Source organism: Erithacus rubecula (genome assembly GCF_903797595.1).
Source record: "Erithacus rubecula genome assembly, chromosome: 22".
NCBI classification, from domain to species: Eukaryota; Metazoa; Chordata; class Aves; order Passeriformes; family Muscicapidae; genus Erithacus; species Erithacus rubecula.
Window position 1 is genome coordinate 10,605,225 of NC_136674.1, and position 16,551 is coordinate 10,621,775.

General features: G+C 44.3%; 2 protein-coding genes across 3 annotated transcripts in view; both read right to left on the reverse strand.

Moving 5' to 3' along the window:
• NSUN5 (NOP2/Sun RNA methyltransferase 5) overlaps window positions 1-16,551 on the reverse strand; it is a 95,744-nt gene that overhangs the window by 61,722 nt on the left and 17,471 nt on the right. The window lies entirely within an intron of this gene.
• BAZ1B (bromodomain adjacent to zinc finger domain 1B) overlaps window positions 1-16,551 on the reverse strand; it is a 42,576-nt gene that overhangs the window by 8,561 nt on the left and 17,464 nt on the right. For both annotated transcript variants that reach the window (XM_079324757.1, XM_079324756.1), the window contains exons 8-15: window positions 16,014-16,152; window positions 15,419-15,549; window positions 13,973-14,084; window positions 7,488-7,586; window positions 6,906-7,083; window positions 6,288-6,473; window positions 2,046-2,193; window positions 402-549 (exon numbers count right to left, since the gene is read on the reverse strand). In XM_079324757.1, the coding sequence (XP_079180883.1) occupies window positions 402-549; window positions 2,046-2,193; window positions 6,288-6,473; window positions 6,906-7,083; window positions 7,488-7,586; window positions 13,973-14,084; window positions 15,419-15,549; window positions 16,014-16,152 (1,141 nt within the window). The remainder of the gene's footprint in view (window positions 1-401; window positions 550-2,045; window positions 2,194-6,287; window positions 6,474-6,905; window positions 7,084-7,487; window positions 7,587-13,972; window positions 14,085-15,418; window positions 15,550-16,013; window positions 16,153-16,551) is intronic.

The following is a 16,551-nucleotide window of genomic DNA, read 5'->3' on the forward strand; positions in this document are numbered from 1 at the left end:
AGAACACTCCAGTAACCCAGCCCAGGAACCCACAGAATTGCAGCCACCAACTACATAAAGAAACAACTCAACCAGCTGCTCAAAGGAAATAACAATCCTTAGCGCAGTTAATTTTGGTGGGTATTTTGCACGTTTTCATTTTCAAGCCAAAGTTATTAACTAAAACTCATTGGAGTTATTAACTGGAACCTGAATTGCAGGTTCAACACACTACTGCAATGCAAGTACAACACAGGTGTGCTAAACTTATATCCTGAAATTGCTTTTCTTCTGTTCCGGTGCTGCTTCAACTGGGTGATTTTAACCCTTTTAAAGGGGCTTTGGTCCAGTCTGATTTGGGTCTTGTGAAAAGAGGCCCAGGACTGTGCTGTGTCAAGGCTATGGGCAAGAAGGTCACTCACCTGCCTCGTGAGCTGCGCCGGGCTGTTGAAGGCTGGCACGCTGGGCACTGCCATTCCCCATCTGGGATCTCATAGAGTGCTGGCCGCAGGCAGAAGAGGTGGAAGGCCTTGTTACACTCATCACACAGGATCAGCTTGTCATCCTCACCTAGGAAAGTGCAGCTCACTTGTTACAAGGCCACATCCTCACTCAACCCAAGAGGCAGAAGCTGCTGCAGTGCTGGAAGGCAGGACTAAGCAAGAGAAAGATGCAGAGTCCCTTCTGAGGGCAAGGACCCTTTCTGTGATGGTCTTCCTTGGGCATCCCTCTTTCTGTCCCACCACTGTATTTATGAACAGCAGCATTTAAGAACAAAACCAATGCAAAGTTCCTTGCCCTGCGAAGATTTCATTGTAGGTAAATATAGAAGTCTTCCAAAGATATTCCACACCCAGATAAACATGGGGAAAGAGAAGTTTGCTGCAAATAGGGCCCCAGAGCTGTAAGCTATAAATGGAGCTATTCTTGTTTTATGTTTAGTCTGGTTAACCTACATGGTATCTTCTTTCTACTCAGGGTAACAAGGCTACACTGAAAATCAGTATGCAGCAGGACTAGTCACTCTCTGTGATTCCCACTGATGAAGGGAAACAGGGAAACAATCCTGAGCCAGCTTTCTTTTACTGAAGTGGAAAAAGAAAGTGCGGAGGGCTTGCCAGCTTGTCTTTCTCTAACATCCCAGTTCTTAATTTCTGTGAAACTATTGTGTTAGTCTCAGGTGAGCCCCTCCTTACTTTTGCCTAGAAACTCCTCTCAACAGCAGGTAGGATAGTTTTTGGCACTGGTTTGGAATACCGCTGAGGTTCTGCTGTGAAGGCAGATTTTGCACCAGTTTAGTCCTTGTTTCTCTGAAGGGATGGATGGCAAAGCCTTGTGGCAAACAAAAGTTGCCCAGCAGTCAGTCCCCCAAGCTCTGCTTGCCCTCATTTCCCACTACAGTTTCAGCAAATATAAAAGCGGTGAGGCAGAATGTACCACCAGGCTCTTTTCCTCAGGCTCCCATCCAAAAAGAGAGGTTATGGCAGAACAAATATCAGCATCCCATCTCTGCTGACACCCCTTCTACTTCACCCTCCACCTAGAAGACTCTAAAGCCCTTCATTCTATAATGCACACAGGGAAAGAATCCCCTTGTCACCTTGTTCTGCTCCCACTTTGGCCCCAGAGCAGCAACATCTCACCTCACTTTCCCCATAAGAACCTTCCCAACCTCTCCTTGCTTGCTACTTCTCTAAAGGACAAGATTAACTGAAAAGGCTCAGAGACCCAAAGACCATTCCAAACACAAAACTAGGGAATGGACAGTTGCATAAGTGTTCCCAGAGGGACCTGTAGATTACTTTTGTCCAACTACCCTAAATATCCAGGGTATAGCAGCTCTGCAATACCATATACTGGTTACGTAAGAATGGTTTAATGGAATCAGGGTCAAACGTTTCTGAGAAATCAAAGCTGCTGACTGTAAATACCAACATTCAGAACTTAAAATACAGCCTCAGTCAGAGTGACAGACTACAAGGACACATTGCCTAAGCAGAGCAGAGAGGTGACAGCATCCAACCGTTGCACAGGCAGGAACTCCATGGGCAGGAATGCGTGCGTACCTTTCTTGCGACACACTTTGCACCTGGCATTCTCTGCTGACATATCCCACTTGATACAGGCATCCAGCATCCCCAGCAGCACATGCATACGGGAGAAGGTCTGGGCCTCACGGATTGCTGTCTTCCATTTCTCCACGGCTGAAGCAACCTGCAGACAGACCTAACAGCTTACAATGATGCACAGACACAGCTCCCTTCAGCCTAAAGATGCTTTTATTTCCCTAGCTGGGACCATTCAAAACTAAAGTTCAATTCTGATATTTCTTTCCATCTGTGGTATTTCTTTCACCTCAGCAGTTCTGGTTGTGGTTTATCCATATCCAGTCTCCCTGGATCAGACAGTTTGTTTGTAACAGTCGACTATTTTATATTTCATGGTCAGGCTGAATCAACCTACAAGAACTCCACTGAATTCTTGCTCTGAACGTCTAATCCAAATAATCAGCAGGCTAAGAAAATAAAAGACAGAAATCTAGCACTGTAAAATGTGGGATGAAAGATGTGGAACAGCTGGCAATCACAGTAGAAGGAGGATTGAAGCGGCCTGTGCTGCCCTCCAGTGGGTACCACATAGGCACCTGGACCTCACCAACACCCTTGTGGTCCCTGAGCTGCTCAGGTGACAGAGGTAACCCTGTGCCAGCAGCTACAATCACACTGCACAGGCATTTGGACCCCCAAATATGAAATCAGCTGCTCCCCTGAGACAGGATGGCCTCAGTTTATCTGAAATCCCAGAAACTGGGAATGAGGGTGACAGCATCAAAGGAGAGCTTTGCACCAGGGCACCTGCCATGGTCTGCACAGAGCAAGGCCAATGGGAAACCATAGATCCAGCTCAGGAGGTTTGGAAATACCATTTTGATGAATCGGAAATGCACAGCAGGACAGAAGTTATCCAGAGACATCACTCTCCAATGGTAATCCTGCGCTGTACAACAACGAGGCAATGGCCCAGACATGACAGGAATATAATAGGCCTTAAGTTAATGTTCTTCTACCCCAGGAGAATGAAAAAACAAATAGTGAAGTGTCTGATGGGAAAATCTGAACTCTGCAGCTGACAGCAATTTGGGAGCCAAACAAAACCCAGGAGTTTTGCAGAGTTGCACATTCTCCTCTGACTGAATTTGAGGAAGCACAGCATATATTAGATGCTTGGAAAAACACACAAACTGTTCTGAAATGTCGAGATCCATACTGCTGTTGCTGGTGTGGATCCTGGAGAACCACCAGAGACAAACGGAAAGCTGCCCAGCCCACTGTGGAGGTTACACAGCTCTGTGCTCTTTCTTTGCAGGATATTGTTGAGGTGCTTCACACATTCTGTAATTGATTTTCCAAAGAACTGCTCCATGGGTTTTGCTGTTAACATACTGAGTAACTGCTTGGCCAAGATAAATCTGCAAAAGCTGTTGGCAAGTTTTGCTGAGATATTTCTACCTAGGTCCGTGGAATTTAACAGATTTCTAGCCTTCCTTCCCAAGCATCATGAGATTCTGGCATTTGAGCAGCACCAGTACCAAGGGAGTTCCAGCTGCCAACAAAGCAAAACGGGAGACTGGAAGAAGTCACTTAAATCCCCTCCTGACGGAATAGGAGCAACCTAGCAGGGAAAACAAACCCAAAAAGCATCCCCCAGAATAAAATGAGAAGTCCTCAGTCACATGTCAACCTCAGAGTGATAGAAAACACCTTCTTTGATAAAGGTAGACCAGCCTCTGGATACAAAGGCTCTCACCTTGGACCCTGAGCTGAAACTCCTTGGAAGAGCTAAAACTGGAATTGCTTCATTGTGAAGCCGCTCTCTAGGGATTGTCTGCAGGTGCAGACTGACCCTCCCCTTGCACAGACTGCTGAACACGGGTCACAGGGGTGATAACCCATCCACATCCTTTACTCTGCTCATGCTGCTGTGAGGTCACATATTCCCTGTCCTATTCTGGGACAGTCCAGCATACTACTGCCAATGGAAACGGTAATGTTTGCACTACCAGAGGCACCAGCCTCATTTTTAGGAGCAGCCACAAGTCAGGTCTCACTGCAATCCTTTGCCACTCAGCAGTGTGAGCTCCAGCAATGCAGCTGAGCCAGCAGGAACCCTTAGTACAGACAATTATGTCAGCAAATGGGTATCTGTTAAGCCATAACTTGTTTCTCAGAGGGAAAATGAGACATAGCCATACCACAGGGCTACAATTCTTCCTCTATAGTCTGGAAGTACATGGAGTGTGTTTTTCCAGTGCAGCTACACTCTGTTTTACCTACTATGTACTCTCAGTACAGTTCTGGCTCACAAGGCTTCATAATTATTGGCCTATGCAGGATATTTCACTTCAGAACAGTCTGGCTGGCAGTCAGGGTTTTTCAACAGATAACTGTATCTAATATCTGTATCTAAGAACTGTATCTAAAAACTTTTACAACTGCTCTTTCAAGGTCAGCTGTAAAAGTTTTCTGCCTTGGTAAAAAGAAAACTTATTCCAGATAAACAGAGATCAAAAAAAAATTGACAAACCAAACAAACCAACGAACACCCCCAAAAAAGTTGAATATTGCTTGTACTACCATGAAGGTCTAAAAAAGTTTGAATGAAATAGTAAGCACTGCATTGCATAAATAAATGCTCCAGAGAGAATGGCATGACACTAAAGCCAGTGCTTGAGGGAGGGAAACCTGCACAATCACATATTGGGATTATGTTGCAGTAAATCTGATGCTACCTTGAGTGTGTGTGACAGCTATAGCCCTCATGATTAGAGCTCTAAGGCAGACTGGAGTAAGGCACAATACAGTGCTGCTGTAGAAACTGGAAATGTGCTGATCCAAGCACTTTCTGCCTCAGACCTCACCGATTTTTATAGCACTCCATCCTGCTGACAGCTTTCAGGACACAGCATCCTCCCATTACCCTTGCACTTAGGATGAAAGATTCAAAATTAGCAAAGTTTAAATACTTCAGGACAACTGAGGAATGTGAAAATTTCTATTGCCTATCCAAATTATCCTGCTAACACAGCAATGGCACAGCTCAGAAAAGACTTGATGTTTAAACAAGGGGTCAGCATATACTGACAGGAGCTTTAAAAAAACCCCCACAGATTCACACCAAAATAGTACCCCCAGCATCAGTCACAGATTTTCAGAAAGGTTTGTATTGGACATAAGGCAAGGACACCTACCACTAGATTAGGCTGCTCCAATCTCCATCCAACCTGGCCTGGAACACTTCCAGGGATGGGGCAGCCACAGCTTATCTGGGCAACCTGTACCAGGGCCTTACCTCTCTTACAGGGAAAAATTTCTTCCTAACATCAGCTCTTATCCCTCTCTACACCAGTGTGAAGTCATTCCCCCTAGTCACTACAAGCTCTTGTAAATTAGTCTCTCTCCACCTCTCTTTCCTACTCCCTTCAGGTAAATACACATGAAGAAATATTCTTTCCTTTTGAAGTTGGGACTTTCAAGTACTTCTGCTGATCCAATTCTGATATTGTTGCCTCTGATGAAGTCAATGATCAGTCAGGGCAAAGCTGAGGGCACTGGGGAAAGTCTTGTCATGTGGCTTTAATGTCCTGTTCAACTCAGTGCATACAAACTACCCCTGAATACAAGAATCCCTGTTAGGGTGTAGCACTGGTGGGCAGTACAAGTGCCTGCAGTACCCTTCCCAATCCTCTGCAGCTCCTCTCCACACCTTTTAGTAGGAGGGATATGTATTTAGACCCACAATACCACTTTTCTCCTAGAGGCACATGCAGCCTGTTTGCCCAGACATCTCCACAAGTGCCTCCACACATCCAACAACTTGCATCTCCCTTTGCCTAATGTGGTATTTATCTGAATCTCACTCCCTTGAAGTCACCAGAGACTCAACATGTCTCTCCTTCTCTTTGTGGACCAAAGCACCCTCAATTCTCTCTGACAGATACAATTCCTATTAAGTTCTATGAAAATGCTCCATAACGTACTTTTATTTAAGCAGAACTGTATAGAGGGAACTTGACCCATTTCCTATTCACAGAGAGAAAATTAAGTAACTTCTCACTATTATTTTTATTTTCCCCATACATTTACTCCTCAAAATAAACATGGAACACCTGGCTCCACAAACACCAAACACACTCACCTACAAATATGAAGGGAGGAATTTGCTCGAGATTTAGCACCCCATGAAATGCACTGCTACTGCTCAAAGAGTTCTACTGCAAGACCAAAACAGAGCCCTAAGGTGAACAATACCTTGGCTTCTTCTGCCATTTTCTTGTCTTCATCTATCTCCTCAGCCTTGGCAATGTAATCCTCTCCTTGATGCTTCCTTCTCTTCTGCTTAGGGGCCATAAAACCTTGCAGAAACTTCTTAACAACACCAGCCTGGAGTGCAATCACACACTCTCCAAAATCCTTCAGGCTTTCCAGTGAGCAAACCTGTTGGGAAGAGCATATGACCCCATAACAGCTGGATATTACTTTCTCTGCTGCTTGAAGTGGGTCTGCAAATTGACACCCTGGTATCTAATGTAGTGTGGTTACCTGCCACACCTGGTTATAGAATCAGCATATTGTTGCTGTCTGAACAAGACATGCTGGCTTTGATATAGAAGATAAAAATCAGCTATGGAGTTCTGCTCCATAAAGAATTCTGTCATGAAAACATGGGAACAGGACACTCAGCTCCAACATTATGACCCACCTCCACCTCAAAGGCAACAGCTCTGTAATCTTGAAAAATAATTGTTTAAAGGACAAATGAGAAAACCGATTTCCTGCTCATCTGTTCTGAGAACAAAAGACTGAAGACCTTCCACAGAAAGTATCATCTCACACTTGTCTTGTTCAGTACTTTGCCTGTTCACTCACTTTTGCTTCATATTCTGGTGTCACATCAACATATCCCAGGCCTCCCTTCTGCAGCCGCGTTGCAACTTCAATCAGATCACTCCGGAGGTAGTTCAGCAGCTCCTGGTTGCCATCACAAGATTTGAGGCCCAAGTTCTGTTTCCGAGCCAAATGGATGGAATGCATGATGTCCTGATACCTGGAAAGTCAAACTCAACCTTTGAGTACAGGCAGAGCACTGTCCCAGGAGCTGGGCAGGCTCTGGGACAATGGTCTCCACTGAGACCTATGACCACAGTTCAGAACCTTCTTTGAAAGACACACGTGGCAGTTCTAGCTCAGAGCAACCAGCACTGCCTTTGTTCCTGGTTTCAAGGAGCAATTTAAAGACTAACAGAACTTCCTCACTGTTCAGAGTGCTATTCATCAATAATCTGCCCAACAAAACCAGTAATTACCCAACCTGAACGTCCTCCCCTCTTCAGCACAGGAACAATCAAAGCCCAGCATGGGAAGCTGCCCCAGGAATGGCAAGGACTGCTGTGCCAAGGACATGCTTTGACTTGGAGAAGGCACACACAGAAAAACAAGGAGCAGGCTCACTTTTTCTCCAAGCGCTCCTTGAGCTGGCTCTCCCTTACTCCTTGGGGGTGCAGGCAATCCAGCAGCTCATCCAAATCCTTCTGACTGTCACAGAGAAACCTGAAAGATACAAAAAAGCACCTAGATTACCTAGGGTATCTATGTGACAATACAATTTCTTCTTCTAAATAGTTCCCAAGGATCAGTAGGTAGGGGTAAGAGGTAACCTATATCCTGACCCCATGGAGCAAGGTAAAACACTTCCAGGAATGATGGTAGAAGAATTCTGACTCAGGTTGGCTTCTTTTCAAGGTCCCCAAATGTAGCAAACTCCAGGGTAAGAAAAACAGAATCAAAATAAACACAAAATTGGCTAATGAAAGTATTTTCCTCATTAAGTTTATTAAAACGTTGACATTTTAATTCAGTTGTCTACCTCAGGGATTCCATTCACTACTCTGCAGTTAGTTTAAGTGATCTGAATGTTACGTCAGATGTACTAGAAAAGACTAACACACTACGCACTGACAGTATGGCAATTTAATCACATTTTCTCTCGTTAACCAGAAGTCCCCAGATTAAAAAGGGGGTTGTCCTAGCTGATCCCACAACTGCTGTTGCTGGTGCTGTGTGCCTGTGCAGGCTCTGCAAGAGCATAAGGCCTCCTCTCTAAGTTTGCCCAAACTTGAAAGCTCAAGTGTAGAATCTGAAAACCATATTGAACAGCATGAAACCTTCCTGCTCAGAAATCCTTGAGGATTAACTGCCATCAGGCAGTTAGTCCAACCTGAAAGGGGAATACTTTTACAGAGTACTGTAAATCAGATATTCTTTCACAAATTCCAGAGTACAATCCTGTTAGCATGCTGAGTTGTACATTTAAATGAGTTTTAAGACAGCCTGAAATTCTGTGCTTTCCTTCTTTCCAACTTTACTCCAGGAAACCATGGAGCCTCTTCATCTGATGGGATTTGAATTCAACTCGAGCTTCAGAGATTGTTTACAGAAAATATGACTAATTCCCTATATTCTACTAGAGGATTGCTCATTAAAAGAGAGAATACAGGAAACAGGGTAATCAACCTTATTTGGAAACAACTGCAAAGGACCACTCTGTGATCCTTACAAGAAGATTCCAGATCTAATCTTTTGTTCTGAGCACAAGCTCAGATGAGGCAAGCAACAACTAGAGAAAGATATTGCTGTGGCTCCTCTTGGAATACCAGTCTCCACAATGCTTATTTTTCTAGTAGAAATGCTTACTAAATACCATATCTGACAATACTCCATAATGCCATGAATATGCATGGTCCTACTAGGGCAAAGGCCTCACAATATGCATCCAGCAAGGAAATCTCCTTACTCTAATAGAACACAAGATGGATTGTTCAACAACGCAAGGAGGATGTTTTTTAGTCAGTCATCTGCTTCAGTACATCTGACCCTGTGGAGCATCCGTACTCTGCACCCTGAGATCAAAACCTTTGGGCACCACTACTCTCTCTGCACCTTTCCCTGTGGAACAGGACAGAGCAGCTTCAGATATCCTTCATCCACTAGAATCTGTCACCACCTGGGAATGGCATAAACTACACCCCAAATCATCTGCCCTACAGCCACCCAGCACAGAAATATTTACCTTGAGATGGGTTGCCCAGGTCATGATAAAACAACATCAGACATTGCTGGTGATCCATCATGGAAACCAACTAGAAAAATATTCAAGATGACCACATTTGAGCCTTCCCTGCTTTCTCCCATGGAGACAAACAAAGAGCGGAACTCACTGCACTGTTTTGTCACACTGTAAAAAGGAAAGGGTACTGGAGACAGTCATCGTGTAGGGTTTCTATTCTCCAGTATTTTGGGGGAAGACAACATAGGCTGCTGGGCAGCTGCAGAAAGCAGCTCCCACCCTTTTAAGAAAGCCAGAGTTAAGCCCTGGAACAACTTTGTTTCTGCTGAAAAGGACATAAGACGGGGAAGGAAGAGCATCTGCAACAGGTAATTAAATCTTCCCAGTTCACCCTGAGAGTAAGAACTGCTTTCTGGGACAGGGAACTGATCTACTTAAGCCTGAACCTAAGCCTGATCTGCAAAATACAAACATATCAGAGACATCATGTTCGTTTTATTAGTGACCCCTTGCTACTCAGTGCAGCCACAGCTCCTGCTTCCTAGACTAGCTCCAGGACCCCCTACCTGTAGGAATTACCTGCATGTCCAGCCAGAGCTCAACCACCTCCAGGTTGGGAGCATGGACATCATAACATAGACTGCTATTTTAAATGGAGATGCAAAATTGAGTCTTGCAGAGAGGGATGGTAAGACAGTTGGTGCCCTTCATGTGGCCTAGCACAAGTTAATTACACACTCCAGAGGGATGGGAAAGATCCCTTTGAGAAAGACAAAACTAAGTGGGGGTCTTCAAACTCATCTACAAGGGGGAAATCCTGACTGGTGTAAGGGCTTCTGTATTCCTAAAGAACAGCCTAGATTCTTCTCCTGACCTTTCTGGCAGCACAAGCCAACAGACTGGTCATCAAGCAGAACAGAAGGCACAAGCATCAGGTCAAAAGGATGCTTGTATTCAGTATTCACTCAGAATATTCCTACCTGTTCTTGGGCTACAGGCCAGAAGGGACACAGAAAGGTCTAAAACCTGAACTAAGGAGCAACAAAATTGAGAGGACAACATCTAGAGGAGCCTAGGACCAGTACCTGCTCTGGAGGGTTGGTGGAAACAGGGGAACTCCATCTGTACAGCATAGGTGTGAGAATGGAGTCTGTCAGCACCCACTCATGGTTAACTCAAATTGTCTGCAGGAGGGACCTGCCATACCATGCTGAATTCCTAACAGATGGAGAACAATGGCAGTTACTCTGCAGAGATGCCACCGTTTCCAAAATTCAACTCCTTTCTGACCAGGATGAGCAAGAAGTCTCCTGTACACTAATATCCTCCCAAGGCTGTGATTCCCTCATGGTTATTGCAGGAAAGACCAGGAAGTACACAGCCCACAAGCACTATGATGTGGACAGAGACTTCTTTGGAGCCTATGTGCCCAGAACAAGGAGATTTTTAATAAGGATTAACATCTGTGTGAATGGAACACAAGGTGAAGAGAGGGAGTGGTCCATCTGTCTGGAGAAGACAGAAGTAACCAAGTGTTTATGATGCTGCACTTTTAGGACAGAACACTGGAACCTCTTCTTTTTGGGGACAAAGTGCTGACAGCAGAACCACTTCTGTGAGATACTGTTTATATAATTCTTAACGTAAGTATAAATCTATTTCTCCTTTTATCAGTGCCCTACCAGTTCCCATCCTCAAGGGGAAAAGGGGCAGGACTGTGAAATACAACTATTCAGCGTTAATTTGGTGCTTCATTTCAAAGTCTCATCACTCCAAAGTATAAAAGGGTACAGCTAAAAATGCTCTATATGTACTCTGAGGCTACTCAATCCCATGTTCCACATACCACTTGGAAAAGAGAAACAGCAGGACTTAAAGCAGAACACATAGAAATGAACCTTCCCATGCACATGACAAAATTATGAGTTATAGCTGGACATGTCCTTATTTCTAAACAACAGGACACAGAGATATCCAAGGACTGCAGTGTGGTCTCAGGGCTCCTCATGGTGTCCAAGGACTGTGCAAAAAGCAGCCAAGGAGGAGACTCTTCCATAACCATTTATGCTCAGAGCAGTGCTTGAGATCAAAGGCAATGGGCCCACATGAAAAAACAGGAATAGGAATATGGATTTACTAAGAGCAAAGTTCTAGCTTCTGGCTAACCACTGAAGTAACAGCTCCCAGCCTCCCACTTGGCTCTCTGTGAATGCTTACATGTAAATGGTGGCAGATGTCAGACAGGTACTTAGCAAGCAGACTCTAAGCAGTTCCAGATCTTTAACGAAAAGCCTTTCAGCTGAGAGACCTTATTGCTGAGCTGCAGGCATGGCTTTGGGTGCCCTATCAGTCAGGGAGAGGCAGCCTGCACAGAACTCAATGAGAAAGGGTCATGCGTCATTTGAGAAGCTGCCACTGTGCCCATGCTCAAGGCCCATGCCTGGCTCACATTCTCCACCTGCACGGCTCCCCCTGCCTGGCAGAACAGTGCACACAGGCACAAGACCCTTGTAAAAAACCAGCAACTACTGTGACTGTCAGCACTTAAAAGTCCTTCCTAGCAGGGATGAGAAAGGACAGAAATTAAGGTGTAACGGCCAGGCCAATGAAACCCCCCACGCAGCTCAGTGTCTGATAGTGGCCAAAAGGCAGAGCAGGTATGCAGTGACAGTTCTTCAACTTACCCCTCCAGACTGCAGCATCTGCTAGTTTGAGGTCTCCTCTGTGCGCCAGGACAATTACCTTTGTGTCTCCTACTTCTCAATTAACTTCTCTTTTAGCAATTTGTCGACTGGTGTAATTCACAGATCCACAGCAGTTGGTAGCAGCCAGTTGTGTATCTCAGCTGCAGCACTTTCCTCTCTATTTCAAAACTGCCATTTGCTAGTTTTATTTCCCAATCCCTCTTTTCTCTATCAAAGAAAACTTCTTTAGGAGACTACCCTAGATTCCTCTAGCATTACTCTCCATCTCCCTGCTGAACATACAAGTTAAGAGTATTTCTGTAATTTATTTAGTATTTCTTAGCCAATTATTCTCTCATACAAAGAGCTTCCCTCTTCTCCAAAGGCAGACCCTGTAACAATGGATTTTGTAACACAGGATCATTCCCCAAAGGGAAAAGAAAATTGTTTTGCCCTTAGTCTGTACTTCACTTTATCATTCTTTTTATTTATTTCACTGATATTTACCACAGATTTTAAGTAAGCTTTCTTACTTTCAGCAGCTTCCTTATCCCAATGTGAACTCAAAATGTTGTGTTATTGCTGCTACAGTTTTGTTTCCAAGTTATTCAACCCCTTTTTTTCCCCAAAGTTAGGAGGCAGCACTTGCTCTGATCATTTAATATGGAAACTCTAGGGCAAATCTCTTTGAATGTGTTTTGGGCTTCTGGCTGCCATTTAAGGCATTTTTTAAAAAAATAAGCTTAATTCTTTTTGTTATTTTCTTTTATAAAAGGAGAATACATTACAGTCACTCCATACAAAGCAACTCTTAGTGACAGTATAATTCAGCACCGTGTATGTCCAGGATCTGGTGCCAAGAGCTGCTCCCCCCAGGCTTAGACTGATTACTCCATACAGCACTCCTGCCCCTGTCACCACACTGATCTCCCTCAGAATGTTGTTGGGAGTTGCCAACCTGAATGAGCAGATCAAATACTGTGCTTTTTCAAGTTCAGCATGGAGTCACAAGTTGAAGGAATTCTGTGTTAACTCACTCAATGTGGCTCTACGCTGCTCTCAGTGTTAGCAATATACTCTGTAAATCTAAGCTACTGTTTTCCTTTTAGAATTGGTCCTACTCCTAGAACACACCTTGCCATCTCTGCTCAATAAAGATCAAGCATTAGAAGAGGCAGTTAGGAAGAGCAGAGGATTTTCTTGTGGATCATATTCCCTGTGCAGGACGCATTCCCTAGGAAAGCCCAACTGCCTGAATTTTGGCAAGATGTGCAAAGGCCCAGACTGGTGGGGAATTGTCATGGGAGGATGGGGCAGCCAAGGAAAGCACAGGAACTCTGTGATACCCTATGACCTGCTGCCATGACAGCAATACCAAAAGTCAGCACTCAATGCTGATGGTTCAGATAAATCAAGACACCAACAATTTCAGTCTCTTTTACAGTTCCTGGTGGGGGAGCAGGTACATGTTTAGTAAAGTAGTTCTGACTTGCAACTGTTTTCTGGAGATGAGTTCAACTCTATTTTTCAAAGACCAAGCAACCTCACTCTGTGTGCCAGTAGTGGAACTCTGTGAGACGATCACTGGTAAGAGGGGAGCTGCAGAAGCACATACTTTTTGACAGTTATCCTCAGTGTTATCTAAAAAATACATAATATTCCACAGCAGTTAACAGGTAAAGTTTAACTAGGGTTTTCTGGCATGGGGACACTGATGAGCACTCCTTACCACACAGACCAACATTCAACATCAGAGAATTTCTTTAAGGACACTGATAGGGCAAATTACCGGAGCAGGTTACAATCAAACATGCTCAAAGGTAGATTTGATTCACTTGAAAGACATTGCTTGGCATTGGGAAGCATTAAAGGGATAACAGGCTGTCAACAGGCTGTCATGGATTTTAAAAGCAATACATCAAAGAAGCATTTTAATAGCTTAATTTATACTGGCTTTGTATGATTGATTAGGATGAATGATGGTTCCACTGGCTCTTGGACTGGCTGAGCTGTTAGCAGGGTAGTCAGTAATAATAGCAACAGTGGCCTGGGGAGCTGCTAAACCAACCCAACTGCCCAGCATTGAAAGAGGAAGAGGTTTGTAGCAGGGTTTAGCAAAATAAACCCATCTAGATTCCTTGACTTGTACTCTTTGAGTACTTTGCAGCCATGAAAAAGTGTGTTACCATAAGTTCTGGCCCTGCTTGGGAGTGGTGGTCTCAGGGGGCAGGTCTGTGGTGGGCACGGAGCGGTGCAGCTTGTTCCCTCGGCCATCACTGCCTGTGCTCTTCCGCTTCTCTGCAAAAGAAAAGCACAAGCTCAGGTACATTCCTGAGCAGCACTCCTACTATTCCAAATACATAAAACTACCTTCATTTTTTAGCTGTATGCTGACAAACCACTTTTAAAACCAAAGGAGGAATAAGCAGCATGAATTTTTATTTCTGAGCATCTCAAGACAACACTCTGATGTGAATTTAAATCTTTACTCATTCAGGCCTTTGATTGTTAAGGCCTGAATGTCCAAAGGAACATGCTGAAATCCTGTCCATTTGCTGCAGCAGCAGCTGAGAGATTAAATCACCTGGAAGCAAGAAGTTGATCAGGAACACAGCTGGTCAATATCTGAAAATAGTTCTTGCAAGAAAAGACACCCCACAGAGGAGCTCGGAATGATGCACCTCCAGGTCAGTCAGTATCCAAGACATAGGTAGCTGCAAAGTTTACACCTGGATGAAGGATCTCACTGTATGTTCATGCTGTTCCATTCCTCTACAGGTGTCTAGTTTGCCCCTTGTCTAAGACAATTCCATCAGGTGAGGGCTTGGATCTAACTTGATAAGCTCTCCCCTGTAGGATTGCTGTAGATGGACTTGGTGCCAGAATGTGATGTTACAAAATGATCTCTACTGAAACTCAGCTGAGTCAGATTACTGCAGGGTCTTCTGTCCCAAGAACTATTTCTACATGGAATTCTTAAGTTTCCTTCTGTACAGATGGACTTTTGTGCCTGTTCAAGCTTGTGAGGTTCCAGGATCCAGGCTCCAAATCAGCCAGGAAAAATCACAGAGGAAGCATTAGAAGTTCAACAAGTCCCTTGCACCTCACCTATGCATTCAGCAAAGGTGAAGAGCAGGCTGAGAGGAAGTGCTAGAGGGATGTTCACCAAAATAACCTCAATCAGCAAACCCATGTGTATCTAACAGACTTAGACTTAACTTGTTACTATTCCACAGGCTGATCTGGGAGTCTTGGCACCAGCAAAATATCAGCAGTGTGATGGATACGCTCAGTCTGCAGCACAACTGGCTAACTGTGTATGGGTCTGGCATGCTGCAACTCAGCAGGGTCAGAGTTGAACTAGAAGGATGATACTAACTGACATCAAGCTCACTAATTGTGGGAGAGGAGACTGTATTCCACAGTCCTTAGGTGGGACACTGCAGGCAAGTCTCCAGAACCACAGTAGCAGAAGGGAAATATCACCAGCACCTCTTGGATGCAGACTTCTAGAGTTAAAAGGAGGCTTAAATCAGAGTATTCCCATGAAAACAATCAGACTAGACAGTTCTTTCACACTCATGACTCCTTCGAAGTATCAGAGCACAGGAAATATCGTCAAGAGACCATACCTCCAGGGCTGCAGTCCTTCTTCAAATCTTCCTTTTTCTGGTGGGGAAGGGTAAATCTGTAGTCTATACTGTCATGTACCCAGCCTTTCTCAATAAACAAGCCAGGAACTTCATCCGAAAACAGCCAGTACCTGCAAGAAATATGTGTTAATAGGTAGCTGTTTCCTTTTCTGGCTAGTTAAACACACACACACACACACACTTTTATTTGCATTGAGGGGAGAAGCATCTGAGCTGAGAAGCACATATCTTTATGTTAGCACAGCTGATTGATAAACAGGAAAAGCTTTGCTTAGAATCCATTCCAAGAGTATGCCTGTGCAACAAATATGATAAAAAAAGAAAAGATTGTAATGAGGCTCCTGAGCACCCAATGCCTGCACTTGAACCTCCACTGGTCCTGATCTCCATGGGGAGGCTCCAAAAAGCTGGGTATGCAACCAGCCACTACACTCCATATACACAAATAATATCCCCTTCTCTCTTCTCCCCAGTTCCATATACCTTCCCTATCAATCCCTTCCTGGGGGATGGGATGTGACACAGCCCCTCTCTCAGGGAAGAGATGGAAGCTCGTGGTCATTTCCTTTCCCACCTGTTATGATTCCTATCAGTGCCAAGAGGGGACCTGCGCATCACCAGTTTGGCTTTGGCAATTCCATCCTGGAAAGTTTTCTCAGCAGCTGCTTTATGCCTGCGGATTCTTTCTTCTTCTGCTTCTTTCTCCATCCTCACTGTTAGAATCAGCAAAGAGCAGCATTAGCTTTTCTTTATTGTATCCCGACATCAATATTGTTTTTTATTTTACTACACCATGGGAGTAAAAAAAGCTGTTTTATTGGGGATTTTAGTTAACATTATTTACAACCATACACTCACAGATAATCCCACATTGTAGATAAGGTGCAAAAGCCAGGCTCCATGAGGGATGCTTATCCCTCATTTGTTTCAGAAGGGAAATAATCCAGATGAGCTACACTGTCCACTTCCATCTGCCCAGCATCCACATTTACAACCAATAAAACCCATGAACTATAATTCCAAAGTGTTCTCTCCTTACATTTATACTCCTCAAGCAGCACTACTTACACAGAGACAAGGTCTGGTGTTGCACCGCATGATTTAGAGAGGTT